Genomic DNA, 21,896 nt, shown 5'->3' with positions numbered 1-21,896 from the left:
TTTCCGGTCGCAAAAGGTCATATTTTCAGAATGAGCTATTTGCGACCGCAAAAAGGCTTTTCTGTATGTACAAACCACAAATTGCGATTCAGTAACATGTTACCGAATCGCAATTTCGGTTTGCGACCAAAGTCCAAATCGAAATTTGGAAGGGGCAAATTGAGGGCATCTCTTTCAAATGCAGAATGTTGAAAACAATATTTTTTAAGAGTAGGCAGTGGACTCCTAGACCAATATTTTACTTAAAACTTTTTTTTTTAAAATGCTTTTTATTTTCCTTTAAGGAAAATGGGATACTTTAGAAAAAAAAACCTAAAAAAATACAGTTTCTTTATTTAAAAGCAATCACAGCCATGATGATCTGCTAGCCTCAGCAGGCAACCATACCTGTGATGTCTGCAATTCATATTAGGTCACAATTTGTGACCCACTTCATTAATATTCATAAACTGGGACGAACTAGGAATCGGTAATTTGCAAACCAGCTTATTAGTCCATAGGTCGATTAACAAATTCCCCACAAAGATACTGGTCAAAATTTCCAACCTGTATATTGTGACCAGTATTACTTACATCTGGCCCTTAATGCCCAATGTAGAATTTGTAAGAGAGGGTACTCCGTCGCGAATGTGATGGAGTACCCTGCCCACCAAACTCTTGGTTTGCCCCCCTCATTTAGATATGGGCAGACCAAAAGCTTTACATCAACAGAAAGCTTACTACGACGGAGTCCGGGCCATCAGAAGACGGTCACAATACCACCTGTCCTTTTAAGAGAAGTTGTAGTTCTTTTTTTTCACTGACAGGAAGAATATAAAACCAAAATAATGACCCCAAAATCTGGAAAAAATTCAGAGGGTATGGTAGGTCATTTGTTTTCGAAACACGCTCCCACTTTAGGTGTTTATTTCTGAAAGAAAAAAAAACAATAGTTGTGCTTGATGAGCAGCCGTCAAAACAGACGGCAGCCCTTCACCAAACTTTTTCAGCTTGAAGGGAATTGGTGTAACAGTGGTCCCTTTCAAGGTACAAAGAGGACTGCTGAGATGGCAGTCATCTCTAAATTGGAGGGACTGAATACCGTTGGGATGGCAGACATAACATCAGACTTCAAATTAGGCCCTTAGTTTAGAATGGTTAAGATCACTACCTTTTTCAGTTTATTGTAAGGTAGCTAAATTAAATAAATCGAAACTCAATACAAAATCCCAGATCCCAGAATTAAATTCACAGAAAAGTAATCTTTTACACCAAGCATGAATTAAAAATAAATGATCCTAGCATTAAGGAGCAAGAAGGTGATGCAAATAAACGCAGACAGAAATTCTTGAGACAAAAGAACGAATAACACACTATTCCTGCCAGAGTCTAATTTATCCGTAAACCACATTTTCATATTCTTCCTTCCAACGTGGGTTTTCTCAACCTCTACTGAAGTTATTGTGAAGGTGGAAGAATTCTTTGGAATACAATAGTAGAAATTTGAAAAATGTACCCAGAGCACCAGAGTCTAAATGAAAAGGGTGGGAACAAACAAAAGGATTTGAATTCAGTGTTAAATTCAGGACGAGGGTCCCAGCTGGAGTAGAACATCTGCTTGTGCCTTATTATAGCAGAGCACGTAGGAATGGCCCAGTACAGCATCAAGCCAGCAAAATGCATTAAGGTTCTGCCACTGGATATGAATTAACCTAGAGCACTGGCCTTTGTGTGATTACTGTCTCCATGCATGCTTAACATCTGTCTTCAACACCTTATATCCTATCCTAGTTACACAGCTGCAAATCTGCCTCTTGGGAACTTTGTCAATGATGCAGAAACCCTGCCTAGTCACTACACAACAATCATGCCTGGATGTGTGACAACAGTAAAACTGTGGTAATGACTGTCCAATATGTGGCATTAGAATAGCGTTTGGGTTCTTTGTCACAAGTCCTTCGTTAAGAAGACGTTAGTATTCCCGCCCTGTCCGAGTTAAAATGCTTGAGCCTAGATTCTCAATGAACAACGTGAAGGACCTGATCACCTAAAGCGGCTTTGCAGTTACAACCCTGTGATGGGTCTAGCCGAGTACTCAGACCTGGAGTGGAGTGCGGAGACTCACCTAACTCATCTCCTGCTTGACATTTGTGGCACTTCTCTTCATGCCAGGCACTCACCGGGACATGGTCCTTGAGGTTAAAAATCCTGATCTGAATGCAAACTCCTTGCCTTGATAAAAGGCAGGTTAATATACCCAGATGTTCGACAGAAAAAAAATGAAGGAGATTCGTGAAACTGACCGCAGAAAGGGAGAGACTGTCAACTTAAGCCCTGAGAGACATGGATTACATGCCTGCCTAGCTGCAATGAGGGAGGCAGATTCATTGCTTGCATGTAAGACAGTGACGTGACTTCTGTTCAGAAGATGTAGAATGACAGGTCAGATCTTTCACCAGTCAGGAAGGATTTGCAGAACCCATATGCTGGAAAAAACACCAAGGACAGCTGCTTAGTCACGCTATGTGCCAAGTGCCATGCAGCCGTGTTCCAAAGGATATATCAAGGCTTTAGGCAAGTGCTTGGGCAACTGTGGGGGAGACTGTCATGAGAGGATTAAACACAAAATGTGTGGAGGGATATGGGTGTTTTAAGATGCAAGGAGGAGAGAATACAACTAGGTGAAGGGAACCAACCATATGCACTTAGGAGGTCCATAGACGTAATCTAACCAACAACTTTGGGAGGAAAGTGGCAAAGAGTATCTTGAAGTTCCCACTGCTTAAAAGAACTTGCTTTTCTTTCATTTGAAGGTGGCTATATCTGCTTTCTGAGGCCATTGAGTGACAAGATGACAAGACCATACTCTGTATTTCCCAATCAAGAGCTGTACTTTTGCTTTGTGAAAAAAAGCCAATTAAAAACTGGCCAAAGTTACAATCTCGTGTGTGGCTGTTCCTTACTTCAACATCACCTCCCACAAACCCACGTTAAAAGGCATCTGAACCGTGCCACAGACATTCTGAATTAATATAAAACCCTGTATGTGGAGCTTCTAATAAAATATGAACAATTACGTAACTAAAACAAATTGCCAATCAGTCCAGATGCAAACGTTTTCAAAAGAAGCCATAAATCCTCAGCTGTGCAAAGTCATCAATGGTATCCTATTAGTCAAAATAATAACTTCTGAATATGGGTCTTTGGTGTACAACTAATGTATTTGGTCTTCTACTCCAAATTATCTGTAGGAGCACCTATCTGCCCACGCACCCCAAACAGCATAACTGGCCTCTTGGTTATTCGCAAATTTAGAAAAATCTCCAAGGCTGGTGATGAGCTTCAGAATGTGCCAATGCTGGATCAGAGGCCTGACCCAAACCTCAGTTTCAGGAGAAGATAGAAACGTGTATGTAAACCGCTGTGTTCTCCTCTGTGGCTGATAAAGCACTTTGCACATCATGGATTGATGCCCTTGTATAGTATTCGTTCACCCCACCCTTCCCCAGCGCAACACCCTATAAGCTGAGAGCACAGGCGGAGTACCGACTAGGGAAAGACCCTAGCATCATCTTTCTAATTAGATTTATCTGAACCAGGCCGATTTACGCTGCAAGTAATACAGGGCCAGATGCAAGACCGTTACATTTTGCAAATCGCAAATTACATCGCTTTGCGACTTGAAATTTGCAACATGCAAAATGCAATTTACAACAGTGTCTCAGACACTCAGCAATATCTAATGGAGTCGCATATTGCCTGCCTCATTAATATTCATGAAGCAAGTGCTATTTGCGACCCCATTAGGAATGGCTAGCACTCCCAGGTGGTGGCCTGCTGGGGTCAGCAGACCACCATGTATGTGACTGCTTTTTAAATAATTGCAAACACAACAATTGATGGACAGAATGCAGAACAATGTCATACATTCACCCCAGTACAGAGATCTGGGCCTAAATCCATCGTTTTTTTGCTCACCATGCCATTCCAGTTTGAACCCAGCCATATGCAAATCAGTCTTGACCCTGTGCCTCATGGGAACAGTCCAGCCCGAACTGCCAAGCCAGGTCCTCTCTGGACTGGAAACAAGCATCCTAGGACCGGTTTCGGGGTTTCACCCCTTTTCAGCCAGGATAGCTTGATTCCAGTGGCATGGAGAGCACGGGACTCACGTCTGAGCATACCCGTCCCACTCCCGGTCCAGGGAAGGCATGGCTTGGCAGTTCGGGCTGGACTGTTCCCAGGAGGCACAGGGTCAGACTGATTTGCATATGGCCATGTTTGAACTGGGGTGGCAGAGTGGGCTAAAGAACGGTGATGGATCAAACCCAGATCTGTTGACTGGGTGTGAGTGTTTGATTGGTTCTGATGCTCCGTCCATCACCACCCCCTTTTGTACCACTTTGCTTTTTAAATAAAGCATTTTTTTTTAATGCAGCCAGTTTTCCTTGAAGGAAAACGGGATGCATTTAAACAAGAAAAATGAAACGTTTGTTTTATTTAAGAGTAGGCAGTGATCTCTGGGACCACTGCGTGCTCTTAAAAAATATTTTCACATACAGTCACAAAGGGGAAGAGGTCCCCAGGTGACCCCTTCCTGTTTGCGAGTGGCTTACCACCTACTTGAAGTTTTCCTAAAAGTTATGCTGAATGCTTGTTTCTCTTGTGTTCTGTAACATTTGATAATTGACGAAAACACTTTCCACAATCGCTACAGGTGTATGGCTTCTCTCCTGTGTGTGTTCGCCTGTGTTCAACTAAATGACTAGACCTATAAAAACTCTTACCACATTCAGTACACACATAGGGCCTCTCCCCTGAGTGCATTCGTTGGTGGATAACTCTTGAAGAGGCATCAATGAAACATTTTCCACATTCACGACATGGAAATGGCTTTTCCCCTGTGTGTACTCGGTGGTGGATTACTAAAGAATTAGGATAGCGAAAACTCTTGGGACATTCACTGCATTTGTATGGTTTCTCTCCTGTGTGCAGTCGCTGGTGTGTGACTATTTCATAGGACTGCCGGAAACACTTCCCACATTCACTGCATGTATACGGCTTCTCTCTCGTGTGTATTAGCTTATGCCTCATTAAAAGTGCTGACTTAATAAAACACTTTCCACATTCACTACATGAGTAAGGCTTCTCTCCTGTATGTATTTTCAGGTGGGTGTTTAATGTAGAGGACTGCCTAAAACACTTCCCACATTCACTACACTTATGAGGCTTTTCACCAGTGTGTATTTTCCGATGGCTAAAAAATGTAGAGGAATGGCCGAAACATTTTCCACATTCACTACATGCATATGGCTTCTCTCCAGTGTGTATTCGGCTGTGGATTAGAAGCATAGATGCACAGAGGAAACGCCTACCACACTCTATGCAGGCATGCTTCTTCCTTGTGTTTATCTGCTGATCTGTACATTTTGCAATGGCCTGGTTGACAGATTTTTTTATAATTCTGGTGTGTGGCATTTGAAGACTTGGAGTTGTTTCAGCATCTTTAGCCTGGCATTTAATCTGTGCTACTCGCATACTGAATCGCTTTCTGCCACCATTAAACAGGTTTCCATTTGCATCTTTTTGAATACTCTCGTTGGTGAACTTGGCAAGATGGTTAATATTTCCTGTATGTCCACTGGATTGAGCAACTCTGTTCACACCGGAGATTGTGTTCTTTTTAGATGACTTGTTCCATCTCTTGCTATTTTTTCTTCGCACAGTACGCTTCACCTGTATATCTTGGCAAAGTACACCTGATTCCAGCGTTTCGGTGTAGTTCTTACAATTTTCCTTATACGATTTCTTTCTGGATTCGGTCTCTACTGAAGGAAGATATTTAAAAAGAAACAGATATTCAGAAATGGGAAATACATTTACTTATAATTACAATAATGCCTGATTTTACGCTAATTCCACACACTAGTAGTTCCTACTGCTGACTCACCATTTCAATCTGCTATAGCCTCCCAGCCCTTAATAACACATTCATTGCGACTCCCCACCTACATTTGCACACCAAGCCTAATCATTTTTCCCTTCCTTCTTCCCCTGGTGTAGGTGTCTTCCCACTGCAACAAAGGAGTGCTTTTTGAGGGAACAAACATCATTAGAAAAACATGTTATTTGCTTGCTTTTGTTCTCATGATTGCTTTTTGTGCATTGTATTGTTGCTTGTGTTCTAAACAAAGGCATTATAGGCCACTTAGCCAGCAACTTCTAACCATGCTGCATGTGAAAGAGTAAAACCAGCTCCAACCTCATGCCCATTCCACTCAGAAGATGCATGTTTTTAAATTAATCACCATTTGCTTTGCTCCTCCCAAATTTGTTGCCTTGCTCTCTCTATCAACGTTCATTAGCTTGTTCAATGGTAAACTGCACTCCGCATTTAGCACCTTTTACCCCAAGTGTAGCGTTAGTTTCACTATGCTACACACACTGCCCCACTCTGCTTTATCCTTGATCGGGACAAATTCATTTACTACTAAACAACTCATCTCCTCACTCTGTACACAGCCTCCATATTTGCATAAAACCTTGCAATCCTCATCTGCTACTCCGACCACAGAACACTTCTCTCATGGCAACAGCCTTTGCTTACTCTGAAATTACACTCCTCCCAGACAACTGAAGTCGTCTCCTGCCCTTCCACTGCATGCATGTGGCCTTACCCTCTTTTTTTTTTTTAATCCGGGTTACCTAGGTAGCCACCCTCCCCCCACCCTCCCATCGCAGCCAATCCTTCAACCGGTGCCCTCTCAAAGAATATATTCACCTGTCTCAATCATTTTTTGCACTGATTTTTGTGGGTAGCCCCACTGCTTAAAAACAATTGCCACCTGTTTACAATAAAATAAAAATTAAAAAAAACAGCAGATCAAGCCATGCAATTAATGTAAACCCTGGAGCTGAAACAGGATTCTGTTAATTCCCACATTTAATCATGCCAGTGGTAATCAATCAGGGATTCTTTAAGCATGCTACTCACCCGTGAGGGTCTCAAGACGCTTGGGAAGGGGCAGGGAGGGGGGGGAGGGGGGGAGGGGGGGAGGGGGGGGGAAAGCAGCCCATGACAGACGAAGAGCCAGGTCTTGAGGGTCTTCCTGAAGATGTGCAGGGTGGGGGCGGGTCTCATGTTGATCGGGAACTCGTTCCAGGTCTTGGCCGTGATGTAGGAGAAGGTTCTGCCACCTGTTCTTGCTTTGGGGATGCACGGCTGTTCGGCGAGGACGAGGTAGGCCAATCAGAGGTTCCTCTTCGGTATGTGGAAGGAGATTCTGTTCTTGAGATATTGAAGTCCGGTATTGGAGGCATTTGTAGGCGTGGGTGAAAGTTACTCGCAGTTCAATGGGGAGCCAGTGGAGGTTGCGCATGTGTCTGGCTGCGGTGTTCTGTATGGTCTGGAGCTTGCGGAGCAGACACTTGTTGATACCGGCGTAGAGGGCATTTCCGTAGTCCAGTCTGCTGGTTATGAATGCGTGGGCGACGGTCTTCATTGATTCGGGGGGAATCCATTTGAAGGTCTTTCGGAGGATGCGGAGGGTGTTGAAGCAGGTGGGGGCGACGGCGTTGACCTGTCGGTCATGGAGAGGGTAGAGTAACGACTCAATCGTCTCAGAAAAATACCAGCACTGTACATGCCCGTTTCCTTCATTTCTCTTGGACCATTGATGATCCTCAAGTTCCTCCTCTCCATCCCTTGGGCGTCGCGTAAGCATGGTCCTCTGTCACTTTTCTCACCGTCACATTCTTGGTGGTCATCTGATTTTGATTATAAGTATAAGACGGCCACTGCATCACATCGAATGCGAAGCCATCCTTATCCAATTCCATAATATCCATCAACATTTTCCTAACCTACAATTTATACTCACTCCGGGTTTTAATCTGGAGCAGACACCCCCGTCAAGAGACCACAACATCTGCTATCTCAAACTATTGTAACCAATCAAAATAGCCATCTGCACATGACAGCACTCTTCTAACCCCTTCCCTTGTCTCTAAAAGAGAACCTGTACTCTGCCCAAATTGGCCTCTCTTCTAAAATCCCCACCTACCCTCATAATCACTATCTCGGTTTATTAGCCCACCACACCTCCTTGCCATCTCCAAACACAAAGCCATAAATATCCAGATCCCGAGCTTTCTCCCTCTTAGCTCTGCAACACTCAGAAACTCTGCTAGACCAGAGAGAAAAAACATCTCTGCAAACATCAAAGAAAGCCGGAAAAATCAGCAGTGAGGCATTGCTATACCCACAATGAACTATAGAGTGGCTTACGCATCACCATCACCAGTATTTCATGTCAGGCATAAGTTCTGTTTGTAAAAAAATACACCATCTCCTCAGCTCCCACCACTCCCTCTTTGCTTCATGCAACCCACCAACAGCTTATGAAACACTTCTTAGAACCTTGCACCTCTTCTGTTACTAACAAAGAACCCTATCCACCTAAGCAAGTCCACGTATATAACCTCACACAAGCATGGAGAGGAGGCCAACACTTGTGAAACATTAAGAATGTGGACCTCTGCATAGACTATTCACTACGTTCATTGTAAAGTGCGCATACAAGATAATATAACAAATGGGGCCGGACGTAGAACAGTCATTAAGGAAGACCGACAACCCGCACATCACAGACCACACCAGTAATTACAAACACCTTGCGGTCCTGTCGTGGAATGTCAACGGGTTGGGGGACAAGATAAAACGGGGGCTGGTATTACAGTACATTAAAAGGAAAGGGCCGGTGGTGGCGCTATTACAAGAATCGCACTTGGTAGGTTCCACGTGTCAAGCCTTAGACAGATGGGGATATAAAATGGGAGTCCATTCGGCGTTCACCTCCGGATCCAGGGGTGTAGGAATATTGATCCACAAGCGATGTCCATTGGTAATACAAAAGACCTTGACCCACGCGCAGGGCAGATTCGCGGCATTGGCAGGCCAGTGGGAAGGGAGAAGATACAACTTTGTTTCAGTATATATCCCGCCGGCATTGCATGGTACCGCGCTCCCAGACCTAGGCGCATTCCTGCTTTCGCTCCCGCAAGGAGCAACGATTATAGGGGGGGGGGGGGGGGATTTCAACGCTGTGATTGATGCGACTATAGATAGGCGACCCCCTAGAGGATCCAGCAGCTCCAGATCAAAACTGAAAGATTTCATAGATACGGTCGGCCTAACGGACACCTGGAGAGCGAAATTCCCACATGATAGGCAATATACTTTCCACTCAGGAGTACATAACAGTGAGTCGAGGATAGATCATATATTTACCCAGATGCTAGGGTTGGAACAGATAACAGAAGTGACACTTGCCATGGGGAATATCAGACCACTCCCCGATAATGCTAACCTACTCATCAGGCATCCCAGACAGGCGCAGGCTCTTCCCGATCTACCCATATTATTTAACAATTAAAGAGATTAAGAAAACATTGGTCACCGCGGTCACCGCCACAAAACTATACTTTACTGAGAACGAACGCACGGTGAAGTCACCAGCAACACTATGGGAAGCCTATAAAACGGTCCTGCGGGACCAGGCCATAATCATCCGTATCACACCACAAGAAACGACAAAGCAACTCCATTCGTTAGAAGAGAACTTGCAAAGGGCAGAGGCGGATTACGCCGCCGACATCACTGCAGCAACCACACACGGGCTGCAGCTGGCACAACAAGAATACAAGACATTTGTATGGGAGGAGGCAAAATCCAGACTTCAGACTACAAAGCATACAGTATATGAACAGGGTGACAAAGCAGGTAAACTGCTGGCATGGTTAGACAAAAATGATAAAGCAAATAGGTGGATAGCGGACCTAGACACACAGAATGGCACAGCAATCACAGACCCCCAGGCCATAGTAGAGGAGCTGGCGGCACACTATGAACGTATATATACGCCGACAGCCACGGCCACAATAGAAGACAACAGAGCCTTTCCTGCACGACATCAAAATGCCAACGTTGGCTCAAACGACAGTGCACGCACTTGAGGCGGACATTGCACAGGAAGAAACGACTCAGGCGATACTCGCACTCCACACAGGTAAAGCCCTGGGGCCTAATGGAATCCCAGTGGAGCTCTTCAGACACTTGGCTACGGTTCTAACACCCCACCTATTGAACATGTACAAAGATAGCTTAGAGAAGGGGGAACTTCCCAGGGACCAGCGCCTGGCAACGATAGTAGCGATACACAAGCCAGGCAAACCAACAAACAGTTGCATGTCATACAGGCCCATATCCCTGATCAAGGCAAAAGCAGAGATACTAGCCAAGGTGCTTGCAATGCAGCTGCAGCCTTATTTGGGGGCAGTGGTTCACCCGGATCAATCGGGGTTTATGCCGCACCGGAACACGGCACAAAACCTGAGGCGAGTGCATAGTGTCATGGCACGCAAACCCCTAATTAAAGAGGACGCTATAATCCTTTCCTTGGACGCGCAAATGGCGTTCGATATGGTGGAATGGCCACGGTACTTCACCATTTGGGTTTTGGACCCAAATTCATAAAATGGGTGGAAATGCTATATACGAAACCAATGGCACATGTGGTGGCCAATGGGAGAATCTCAAGACACCTTGCCACTGGCAAAAGGGACACGGCAGGGATGTCCATTGTCACCGCTTCTATTCGCACTAGTGCTGGAAACCTTGGCGGCGTGGATACGACAAGATCAAGTAATCCGTGGGCTCCGGGGTGGGAGGACCGAATATCGCTCTACGCGGACGACATACTCCTTTATCTGGCCTCGCCGACCCGCTCCCTCAATTGCCTTATGGATATCTGTACGGCATTCGGCCGGGTTTCAGGATACACGATAAACTGGACGAAATCGCATATCTACGTACTCTCAGGCGATCAGCCTCGACTCCCACATAATTGTGCTGCCAAGATAGTGCCTGATGGGTTCAAATATTTGGGCATCCATATCACGGCGCAGGATGCACACTTCATAGCGGAAAATCTCAGGAAACCTCTGGAGCGGTTCCGAGAGATGTGCAGTGCTGGCGTGCATTGCCGCTCACCCTATTAGGCAGGGCAGCCCTTTTTAAAATGATGGCGCTCCCGAGGTTTCTATACGCCCTGCAAAATACACCATTTCCGATAACCCCATCATGCTTCAGGGAAATCAGTAATGAAATAAACAAGCTGTTGTGGGATGGTAGGGCGACACGTATAGCGATGCACGAACTAGTGAAGGGCTGGTACGATGGAGGAATAGCGCTCCCCAACATTAAGGTATACTACTGGGCCTCTCACCTGGCGGTAATTAACCAATGGCTTCACGCTGATCAGGAAGACCCGGCCTATCACATGGATAGGCATCTACTGGGCGCAGACAATATTATGGGAGAACTCTACAACATGAATCAACATAAACATCTCACAGGCCCTACAGCCCATACAATTAAGATCTGGCACGAAGTGCACAGGGATATGGGTTGGGAGGGAGTCCTCACACAGGCGACACCACTCTGGGACACAAATAAACTAGGAAGGCTAAAGAACACGAAGGGATTCAGATAATGGGACCCGATCGGTATCTCGAAGGTGGGGGACGTGTGGAAAAAGGGGGAGACCGTCCCGTTCACGCAGCTGCAACAGAGGTATGGGTTGGCTGACACAGAGACGTTTAGATACTTACAAATAAGGTATGCACTAACAGCACTAATACCGCACGGCACGAAACTGCCAGAATCCTCACCCCTCGAGGACAGGCTCCTTACTGACCATATGACGAAGAAAGCTAGATCACTCACATACAAAAAAATCATAAATAACCAACCAGACCCGACACAAACCCTAAAAACTAGATGGGAGACTGACGTGGGTGAGCTGGATGAGACGGACTGGCAGGAAGCGTTGGCATCCCCAAGAGAAGTGGCGATTTCAGCTAGATTTAAATTAATACAACTGAAGATACTGCATCGTACCTACTACACCAGGACACTACTACATAAATTGCATAGAGCCGATACACCGCTTTGCATTAGACAGTGTGGGGAACCGGGCACGTTCTGGCACATATGCCAATGCGTAGAAATCCAGAACTATTGGAAAGCAATAATGCGCACAATCGCGCAGGTAACTGGTATAACGTTGGTTCCTGAACCAAAGTGTTGCATATTAAACGTCTGGGAGGCCATGGACCTCAATCAGGCAGTGCAAGCATGGGTAACACTAGGGATGGCCTTAGCAAAAAGAGATCTTGCGCAGCAGTGGGGAGCCAGGCAAGTCCCGACACTCCGAAAGTGGTGTAATGGTATGGACGAATTAATCGTAACCGAAAAATCGGTCTACATACACAGAGGATGCCCCAAAAAAATGGAATAAGATATGGGGGAAATGGAATGAATATCGGGGCAACATCTGTGATCCCCCGCAGGAAGGATCCCTATCAGACAATTCCGACTAGCAAGGGTGTGTATAGAGATCACTGACGAGAGGTGTTTTGATGTGGTTAAAGAGACGGGTGCAAAGGTAAAGGGAGAAACGACAGGGGTCCTTAATGCACTACAAAGGCTGAAACGAGGGAGATGTAATGTACGTTGTAAAGAACGATATGGTATTGCAGAAATGGTTGGAAATGAAAATGTTAATAAAAAAAAAAAAAAAAAAAAAAAGAAGAATGTGGACCAATCCCAAACCGAGGAGTGACATTTTTCGCAAAAACAGAATAGCAATGGTGAGCTACTGAGCTTCCAAGGGATGGATGGAATTTCAAAATCTATTAGAGGCTGAGATCGTGAGAAACAACTATGGGTCTTGGGGGAGGAAGTTTATGTATACATTGAGTTTTGAATGTATTTCCCAGTACTTCATTAGTCTTCTTGAGTCACTTATTTCCAGCTAGGAATTTGTAATTTTAAATTTCTCCCTTACATCATGATTGTGCATTTCATATTTTTATATTCTTTTATACATTTTTTTCTCTCACTTTTAAGGGGAGTCATTCTTTTAAATCCGATATATTCCTGAATAGTTAATTATTAGAATTTTCAAGATCACCTGGTGTGGATCTTGATTAAATGAACATGGTATTACCTATGTTTTGCTGTACTATATGTGATGGATAAGTTGCTCTGTATCCGACCTTAGATGCTTTAACCCTCTGAAATTGCCATATATTTTTTGATAATATATATAGCAAATAATGTATATTTGGGCACTAGCCGCATCGGATAGTTTTTTTGATATTCTATAATTTGAGTATTTCTAAATATGTACATTTTGTGCTATGTATCTTGCCTTATATATTTCTTGTTCTGCAAATCATTATGGATGAAATGAGGAGGGTGATGGAAACTGGGATTATCTTGGACATCCCAAAACATGCAGGACCATTGTTTATTAATACATATACGATCGCCCCATGGTACTGAACTTTGCACTTTTTTGTATAATAAACTTGATGGATTCGGTGACCCGACTTTTTTTTTTTTTTAATTTGTCAAAATCCGTTATTGAGAAGAAACAGATCAAAGATTCAAAGCAGCAGAATACATGTCAAGTGAAAGTCTTTGGCAACTAGTCATCCACATCATACCGCAAACAGAAAACATGATGGTCAGAATCACAGCCCCACCACTCAGAGGCCACGTTACTCAAAGGGGAATACATCTACGCTAAAAGCTTCAGTGGGGAGTATCAGCAAGGCGGGGGTGTCCGTGAAGGGGAAGGGGGTAGCTGCTGACCAGCACCGACGGCCGCCGTGGGCATAGAGCCGGCAGTGAGCGTGGGAGAGGCAGCGCCACTAGAATGGGAACGGGATTGAAGATAGGTCACCAGGGGGCCCCAGATATCCATAGGTCTGGACCGAATGGGCAATAAGTCCCAGAACTCCGATAGGAGAATCTGACACCGAGAGGCGTCCTCCAGCCAGCTCTCAACCTTTAGGGCCGGCCGGCGACCCAAACATATGGCCACTCTTCGCCTGGCCAGGATCAGCAGCATCGAAATCAGGCGACGGGAAGCATCGGGGCAGAATTTTACGAAACCAAGGAGGCACAGGGGAGAATCAGGAAGCACCGCGGCGCCGGTGATGTCAGAAATGATGGAGCATACCATCCGCCAGAATTCTGAAACCTTAGGACATAGCATGGATAAGTGCGCAAAGTCTGCGGAAAGGGCAGCGCAACGCACACAAGCGTCCGCCGGGATGAGCCCGAGCTTGTGGAGCTGAACAGGGGTGCGGTACAACCTGTGCAAGTACTTAAAATGTATCAGACGGAGCCGGTAGTTCGGCGACAGCTTTTTTGTCTGGTTACAACAGTACTGCCAGTCGGCCTGCGAAATGTCTGCACCAAGATCCACACCCCACGCCACCCGGGCACGATCCGAAGAGTTGGGGGCGGCCTTTAAAGTAAGCGCGTATAATTTGGTAACCAATTTGCGTGGCATCGGGGACGTATACACGAGATCCAAAGCCAGCATTGTAGGTGGGGGTTGGGGGAATGTAGGGTGGAGTCTCCGGCATATAGCCCGTAGCTGATAAAATAAGAGTGTGTCCAGCAGCCCAGAGGAGTCAGGGAGAGAATAGAAAGTGTTGTCTAGGTAAAGATCCGCCACCGTCCCCAAACCCAAACGGGACGCATGCCTAGACATGCCAGAAGGCTGGAGTGGAGGAAAGTCTGGATGGTTCACTATTGGCATGGCATTGGCAGACAGCCGGGCAAGGCCGGAAAGCAGGCGTAAGCCGGGCCAAGCCCAGCGCAGCCTCCTAACCGTGTCGACCTCCGCACGAGGGCGCACCGCGGGAACAAACAAAGCCGTGGACAGAGGCCAAGGGGAAGCTAAATCAGTCTCAACAGCGACATGAGGCTGATAAGGAGTAGGATGTATCCAAAAATGCAGGAAACTGGCCTGGGCACACAGGGCAAAGATCCGGAAATCAGGTGCGCCCATGCCACCAGCAGACATGGGGAGAGTAAGGATGTCCTAGGCAACTCGCGGCTGCCTACCCGCCCAAACCAGCGAAATGATAAGGGAGCGTAATTTGCGAAAGTAATTAGTGGTAAGAGGAATAGGAAGGTTTAAAAACAAATAAATAAATTTAGGCAGGACCACCAGCTTAGCGATGGCGATCCGGCCCGCCAAAGAGAGCGGAAGGCGGCTGCACAAAGGGATCCTAGATTCAAGCCAGTCGACCGCACGCCCGAAGTTGGATCTCCACAATTCATCCAGGTCTCTACTCAGCCAGATGCCCAAATAACACGTGGGACCGGAAGCCCACACGAAAGGAAAGTCCGGTGTGAATGGCATAGTGGCATCAGTCAAGGGGAATAAGACAGACTTGCTCCAGTTCACTTGAATGCCGGAAAAGCCGCCAAAACGTATGATTTGCCTGACCAGAGGGCTTAGGTTCTCCTGAGGGTGTCGGACGTATAGGGTAACATCGTCCGCGTACATGGAGACGAGGAGGGAGCGGGACGAAAAACCTATCCCTCCGAGTATGGTGCTGCCGGAGCCTAGCAGCTAGGGGCTCCATTGCAATGGCAAACAGCATGGGCGAAAGAGGGCAACCCTGCCGTGTGCCATGAGCAATGCAGACGGGACTGGAAACCTTGCCATTGATACGGAGATGTGCCGAAGGGTTAGTGTAAAGGAGTTTAACCTTATGCATAAAAAGTTCTCTGAAGCCCATGCGCGGCAAGAGATAGAACAAGAAGGGCCACTCCAGCGTATCTAACGCCTTCGTAGCGTCTAAGAGGGCAGCCACAGCCGGGAGGTTAGGATTAATCGGATGCAACACTGAAAATATTTTTCAAAGGTTATGTGAGGTTGCCCTACCGGGGATAAAACCCGATTGATCAGGGAGAGCTATGAGGGGCATAATTAAAAGTAGGCGAGAGGCGATCAATTTGGCATAAGTTTGGTTACCGATATGGATCAGGGAGAGGGGACGGTATGAGTCGCGACGGTCGGCAGGTTTATCGGGTTTAAGAAGCAAGGTAATCAGCACCTCACGTAGCGACAGCGGGAAGAGACCAGTGTCAAGGGATTCGTTATACATAGCCGAAAAATGGGGCTCTAGAAGATCAACATACATTTTGTAAAATGGGGCTGGTAAGCCATCCGGGCCGGGTGCCTTATCTCCAGGTAAGTTATTGATGGCCGCGAGTAGTTCCTCCCTAGAAAATGGTTCATCCAGAAATTTCCGGTGGTGGTCTTCCAGCCAAACAAGTGCAATAGATTCGAAATATTGTTCAAAGTCCACCCGTGACAAAGGAGTTCCGGCCGAATATAGCCGAGAATAAAAGTCAAGAAAACGGGACTGGATTTCCTTTATATTAGAGGCGGTACGCGGTGGGCAAAGAAGATTGGCAAGAGTCCGCCCTGGGCAGTTCCCGTCACCGAAACGGCGAGCCCGACCCTCTCTGCCCAGAAAGGACAATTCACGGCCCGCCTCTTCCGAGGATTCAGTGTGTTTTTGACGTATTAACGCCAGCGTCTCAGGACCGGAAGTAGCCGCCTGAACGGCATCAAGCTCTTATTTCCGTCTCGAGCTTAGCCAAGGAGGTGCGGATGGAGCGGAGGACCCAGCCCATTTAGAAATACATTCGCCCCGAATGACGGCCTTAAAACCTTCCCATAATGTCGAGGCGGAGTCCACAGAACCAGTGTTTAGCTCGAAGTAGTTGGATATAGCAGTGCGGATGCCCACGCAAAAGGCCGCGTCCTGAAGGGCACCGGGGGGGGGGGGGGGGGGGGGAAGAGAGAGGTCGCCAGGTAAAAGGCCGCCTCAGAGAATGAGGAGGGCGGAAGCAGAAAAGGTACGAGCCATATGTCCCGTGTCAATGAGCCAGGACAGGACGTCTGGCGGGGTCAGTCAGAAGTCAATGCGTGACCAACAGCCCCTTGCACCAGTAACGCAGGTGCCCTCACGGGCATCGGGACGGAAGTTGCGCCAAGTATCATAAAGATAATTATCAGCTAATAGACAAAAGAGCCGCGGAGGCACGTGGATGGGTCAAGTGGGAACACGAGCGGTCCAAGGATGTCGACAGAGTGACATTAAAATCACCTCCCCAGATGACCGCAGCGGGGCCGCAAGCGGAAATGAGGTGCCAAATGTGGTGGGAAAAAATCCGGATCGTCCGAGTTAGGGCCGTAGACCGCAGCAATCGTAACGGACTGGGCCGATAGTAGACCATGAAGAATCACGTACCTGCCCTCAGGATCAGTGAGCACCCGATCGGTCTGTCAAGGGAGACCTCTGCGCAACAAGATTGAGACCCCTCTGGCATATGATGAATAGGTGGAGGAGTGGGATTCCCCCCAATATCGCGCTTGAAGTCTAGAAATGGAGCCAGGCAGCAAGTGTGTCTCCTGTAGGAGACCTATATCTACTTTGTGTCACTGTAAGTGGGCATGGATCAGTCGGGCCTTACGGTGGTCGTTCAGACCACGCACATTCCAGGTCCAGCAGACGATATCCGCCATAGGAGGTGGGTACACAGCGTAGCGCTGCGCAGCACCCACAGAAGACGCCACACGCAAATGCCAGTGGCAGGAGAGAGGCAAGACTCGATGGGGAACCAGACACGGCGCAGAATGTAGGCCCCGCAAGCAGATGGGGGAAGCCAACCGGGCAGCGCAGGGAGAACGTGCAGGGGTCTGGCCGGCGAAGATGGCACTGGAAGCAAAGCACGCCAATTAACAGGGACGGTGTGCCACGGACCCGACCACAAGAGGTGCAGCAAGGAAGGGGGGGGAGAGGGACCAGTGAAAGAGGGGGGGGGGGGGGGGGGGGGGACCAGTGAAGCAGCATGAACAAAGCCCTGGAATAGCCAGTGCCCTGAAACAAAACAGAGCGTGTAACACAATGCAGTAGCGCTGTCAAAACCTATAATGACAGTACCAAAGGAGAGTATAGGAGCAAACGGAAGCCACACCCCAGAAGAGGAACTGGAAACACCCATAAAAAGCAGCGTGGAGGCAGAGAGTGAGAAACCATTAGACCAGCAGAATATGCAGCCGGAAACACAATACAATGTATTGGAATAAATCTGAGCATGTAGTGCAAAAAGTACAAACGATACCATAAGGAAACAACAATCCAGGAAACAAACAAAAAAAACACACAAAAAACAGCGAACTCAGCAGAACAGCCCAAGCCACTCACCCTGGGCCACAACAAGAAAGGTAGTGAGCCAGCGTTTACCCCAAACAAGACACACTTAATAATCAAACTAAAAACGAACATCAAGAAGACCACCAACCCCCCTCCCACTCCAACCCCCCAATCAGGCTGAGGTACCAACCCCTGCCACCCCAGGAACCCACAACTGGGAAGGTGAATAACAGCAGAACAGTTGGGAATCATCCCGTGAGGGCATGGCGGGGCCAGGCGTACCTTCCTGCAGTGAGGCAGGGTGGCCAAGCTTAGGTGAAGTTAGGCATCACATAAAAAGGAGGGAAGGCAACAGCAATCAACAAAGTCACTTTAGTCATTATCGCTGAGGCGGTCCGCAGCCTCAGAAGGGAATTTAGCCGTTGGTTTCCGGGCCGATTTTTCGATCTTCTTGGCAAACGCCAGCGCCTCCTGCGGGTCAGGAAAGATGAGATTCTTGGCTCCCTGGTGGACCCGGAGCCTTGCCGGATAGGCCAAGGAGTAGGAGACGTCGTGCTTCTGTAGAATGCCCTTGGCAGGTAGGAATTCACGCCGGGCAGCCTGTACAGTCGCGGTGTAGTCCGGGAAAAAGGAGAGGGTATTGCCCTGATGAACGATGGTGCCCCTGTCCCGAGCAGCTCTGAGAATGGTGTCGCGGTCCCGGAAATTAAGCAGTTCAGCAATGATGGGACGTGGGGGTAGGCCGGGACCAGGACGAGGGCCCAGGGAGCGATGGGCGCACTCCACAATAAACACAGATGAGAGGACATCGCCAAAGAGCTCCCTGACCAGTGCCTCCACAAAGTCCTCCATGCGGTTGATGTTGGTTGATTCTGGAAGGCCCGTTATACGGAGGTTACTTCGACGAGATCGGGCCTCCAAGTCCTCGTTCTTTTCCCGGATGACTGCCAAGATTTTGTCCATTTGAAGCAGCTTCGTTCGGTCCTGCAAAGCAGCATCCTCAACATCAGAGATCCAGGACTCCACGTGTGTCAGGCAACTGTCATGGCTATCCACACAGGCTTTCACAGAGTCCAGCCGGGCCGACAGCTGATCCAGCTGGGAGGCTATGCCAGTGACAGTGGACTTCACGTCCAGCATGATTGCATTCAGGTTGTCGTCGCGGGAACGTGGCGCCACGAAGGCATCCGTGGCCTCCCCCCTCAGCAGTGGAACCCTCCTGTCGGTTAGACTGACGATGGTCAAAGGCGATCTTGGGCGGCCTCGGATCGGACTTGCCCATGGTGTGGAAGACGCGAAGCAGGCTAGCACTCCAATGACACTGACCAGTACCTCCAGGCGAGCAGGGCGAGACCTGTGTCCCCCAAGGAAGGAATCCCCAGTACCGCAGCGCGGAGAGGCGCAGACAGAGCACCAACAGGATGCGTGAAGGAACAAGCAGAGGCTGCACTTTGGCAAGTGTATTAAGCAAGCAATGTCGTCCACCAAGAGGTAGGACCCGCGACAGTCAGCAAGTGAGTTGGCACCAGCCCTGCGGCATCCAGCAAGCAACAGTGCCAAAGAAGAGTGTGGAGCGAGGAGCGTGGGCACCACGAGCACCCGAACCCCCAGACGAGGGCAGAGCGCAGGAGGGGGCCGATCGCGACCACAACCCAACCAACAACTGCGGCTTGCCGCCCCCTGGCGGTCCCCCAGGTCCCTCCAGGAAGGAAGAGTGATCCAGGCACGAGCGCCGCCTGCAGAGGAGGCCCCACCAAGCAAGAAGATAAGGCGCAGGCGGGGTCCACAGCTCCAGTTAGCGTCCTGGGGGCCCCCCTGAATCGGCAGCGCCAGCAAAAGGACAGGGGGGGGGGGGGGCACCCGGCGTGGGGAGAGCCCAGCAGAGGAAGCGACAACAAGCACTAGAAAGCGGGCGCAGGCCCAAGACACAGTTAAAGCCCGGGGACCACGAAGTGTAGGGTTCCACTGGTGATCTGAAGGGGCCAGGCGGTGATGCAGGTGGAATGATGGGACCAGGCCCAGCGCTACCGGGAGGCCGCAACAGGGATGGCTGCACCAACGTAGTAGGGAATGCTGCCCAGCAGAGTATCCCCGCCCAGGCGGGCAGACCTCCAGTGCGCACACGGGAGGGAACAGAGCACAACAGGGGGCCGGGCCGGCAGGGAGACACGGGGGGCCGCCGCCCCATCACCAGCAGCTGTCAGCACGATCGGCCCGAGACGGATGCGAGGAAGCCTCGGCAGCAGCCACCCGGACCTGGTGGTACGGCCCGCGGACCTCCAACCACGCCAGCAAGGACCCACCCACCCCCTCCCCCGAGGCAGCGCCACTCACCGGGAGGCCGTACGTCATGTCCCGGATCCTTGCTCACAGCGGGCGGCGCCCAGAGCCAGCGCGGCCCCCAGGAAAAGCAGCCGCAGCCGCGGCCCACACGGGAGCTGTAACACAGGCCCGGCGAGGCCCCATGCTCCGACCCACAGTCAGCCAGCCGTCAAAAAGCACCAGTCAATGCCTCTCGCTGCGGGGAAGCCGGATCGCGCGCTGGAGTGCCAGGTGAGTCGCGATGCCGCAGGATCGTCACGGATTTTAAAGCTTGTCCGGCAGAGCCCACTTAATGTGCGGCCATGTTGCAGCCAGCCAAGCCACGCCCCCCCTGCCCTGACATTTCTGGATGAGATATGAAGAAATTTCAACAATGTTTTTTTTGTGACTTGTATTATGAATCTTGAGACTGTATGATGTGTTCTGGAGCCTCGATGTGTGTCCGCCTGGGGTCAGCGATTCAGGGCCCATCGGCAGCTGTGGCCTAGGCGGATCTGAAGGTCATCCCCCTTTCCCCAATCAAGATCACTGGTTCCTATTTGTGATGCTGGTGGGCCATGGATCATGTGACTGGGGATTGGGGACCCCCCCCCCCCCCCCGCTTTCCTTCTTTTCCCCTTTTGAACTGCTGGTGGTGCCGCAATTTGAGGGACCCTGCTGCTGGGTGCCTACACTCGGAGCCGTAAAAAGCACTGCTCCTGCTTTTGTTACTGGGGCCCGATATTTCAGAACTGCTGCAAAACCAGCCCCCAGTGAAAGACACTTCTGGCGGTGGGGGCATTAGCATGCCCACTCTCAGCAGCCCCAATCCCCATGTATAATAAAATTTTAAAAAACCGAATCCTGGTGCCCAGAGGGCTTAATACCTGCTGGGGGGGTGGGGGGTAAAGGAGGTTTCAGATCAGGGCTATTGCCCCCATGCAGAAAGACTGGCAATTTTTTGGGGAGGGAATGGGGGCATTGGCTTGCCAATTTTGGCTATTTATGCCCAAGATCCACTAGGGAGGGGTACCATTGCAAAGGGGAGAGTCTCCCCTTTCCAATGATACCTGTCCTGTCTTTCTACGTGTTCGGGGGCTGAGATAGCCTACAAGCATGTACAAAGTGAAACTGAAATGAGCCTTTCAGCTCATTTCCTTTTCGGTTTCTCTGAAAGGGAGCTAGCACGACGTGCGTGCTGATCGTCATTTCAGACAAACCAGGGGGAAAGCCTCAGGAGCTGGGGAAGGTCTTAGAAAGCTCCCGAGGGTGTTGGTAGAAAAGGAAATCCCTCTGATTCCCGCACCAGAGGGATTTCCAATGCCATGGCGTCGGACACACGGGAGCTGTCCGACGCACATGAGCACTTTGCGTCGGATGGCTTCCGACACATGGAAGGGCTTAGCAATGGGTTAAAGAAAAGCTAAGGTTAAAACACAGGGAGATCCTCTCCCTAAGCAAATACTCTGTGGAGACATCTGTGCTAATGCTATGGGTAGGATTGAGGTTTTATGAAC

At 48.8% G+C, this 21,896-nt stretch overlaps 1 protein-coding gene across 2 annotated transcripts in view; it reads right to left on the bottom strand.

The window, feature by feature from the left end:
- Positions 1-249: 249 nt before the first annotated feature.
- Positions 250-21,896, bottom strand: part of LOC146799884 (uncharacterized) — a 58,893-nt gene continuing 37,246 nt past the window's right edge. Inside the window, exon 3 of one of the 2 annotated variants that reach the window (XM_085620815.1) lies at positions 250-5,807. In XM_085620815.1, coding sequence (XP_085476941.1) covers positions 4,621-5,807 — 1,187 coding nt within the window. In that variant the 3' untranslated portion in view covers positions 250-4,620. The remainder of the gene's footprint in view (positions 5,808-21,896) is intronic. The other variant, XM_085620816.1, reaches the window with a different exon arrangement.

Source organism: Triturus cristatus, chromosome 8 (genome assembly GCF_964204655.1).
Source record: "Triturus cristatus chromosome 8, aTriCri1.1, whole genome shotgun sequence".
NCBI lineage: Eukaryota > Metazoa > Chordata > Amphibia > Caudata > Salamandridae > Triturus > Triturus cristatus.
The sequence above is the reverse complement of the archived record's forward strand: the minus strand, read 5'-3'. Positions and strand labels throughout refer to the sequence as shown.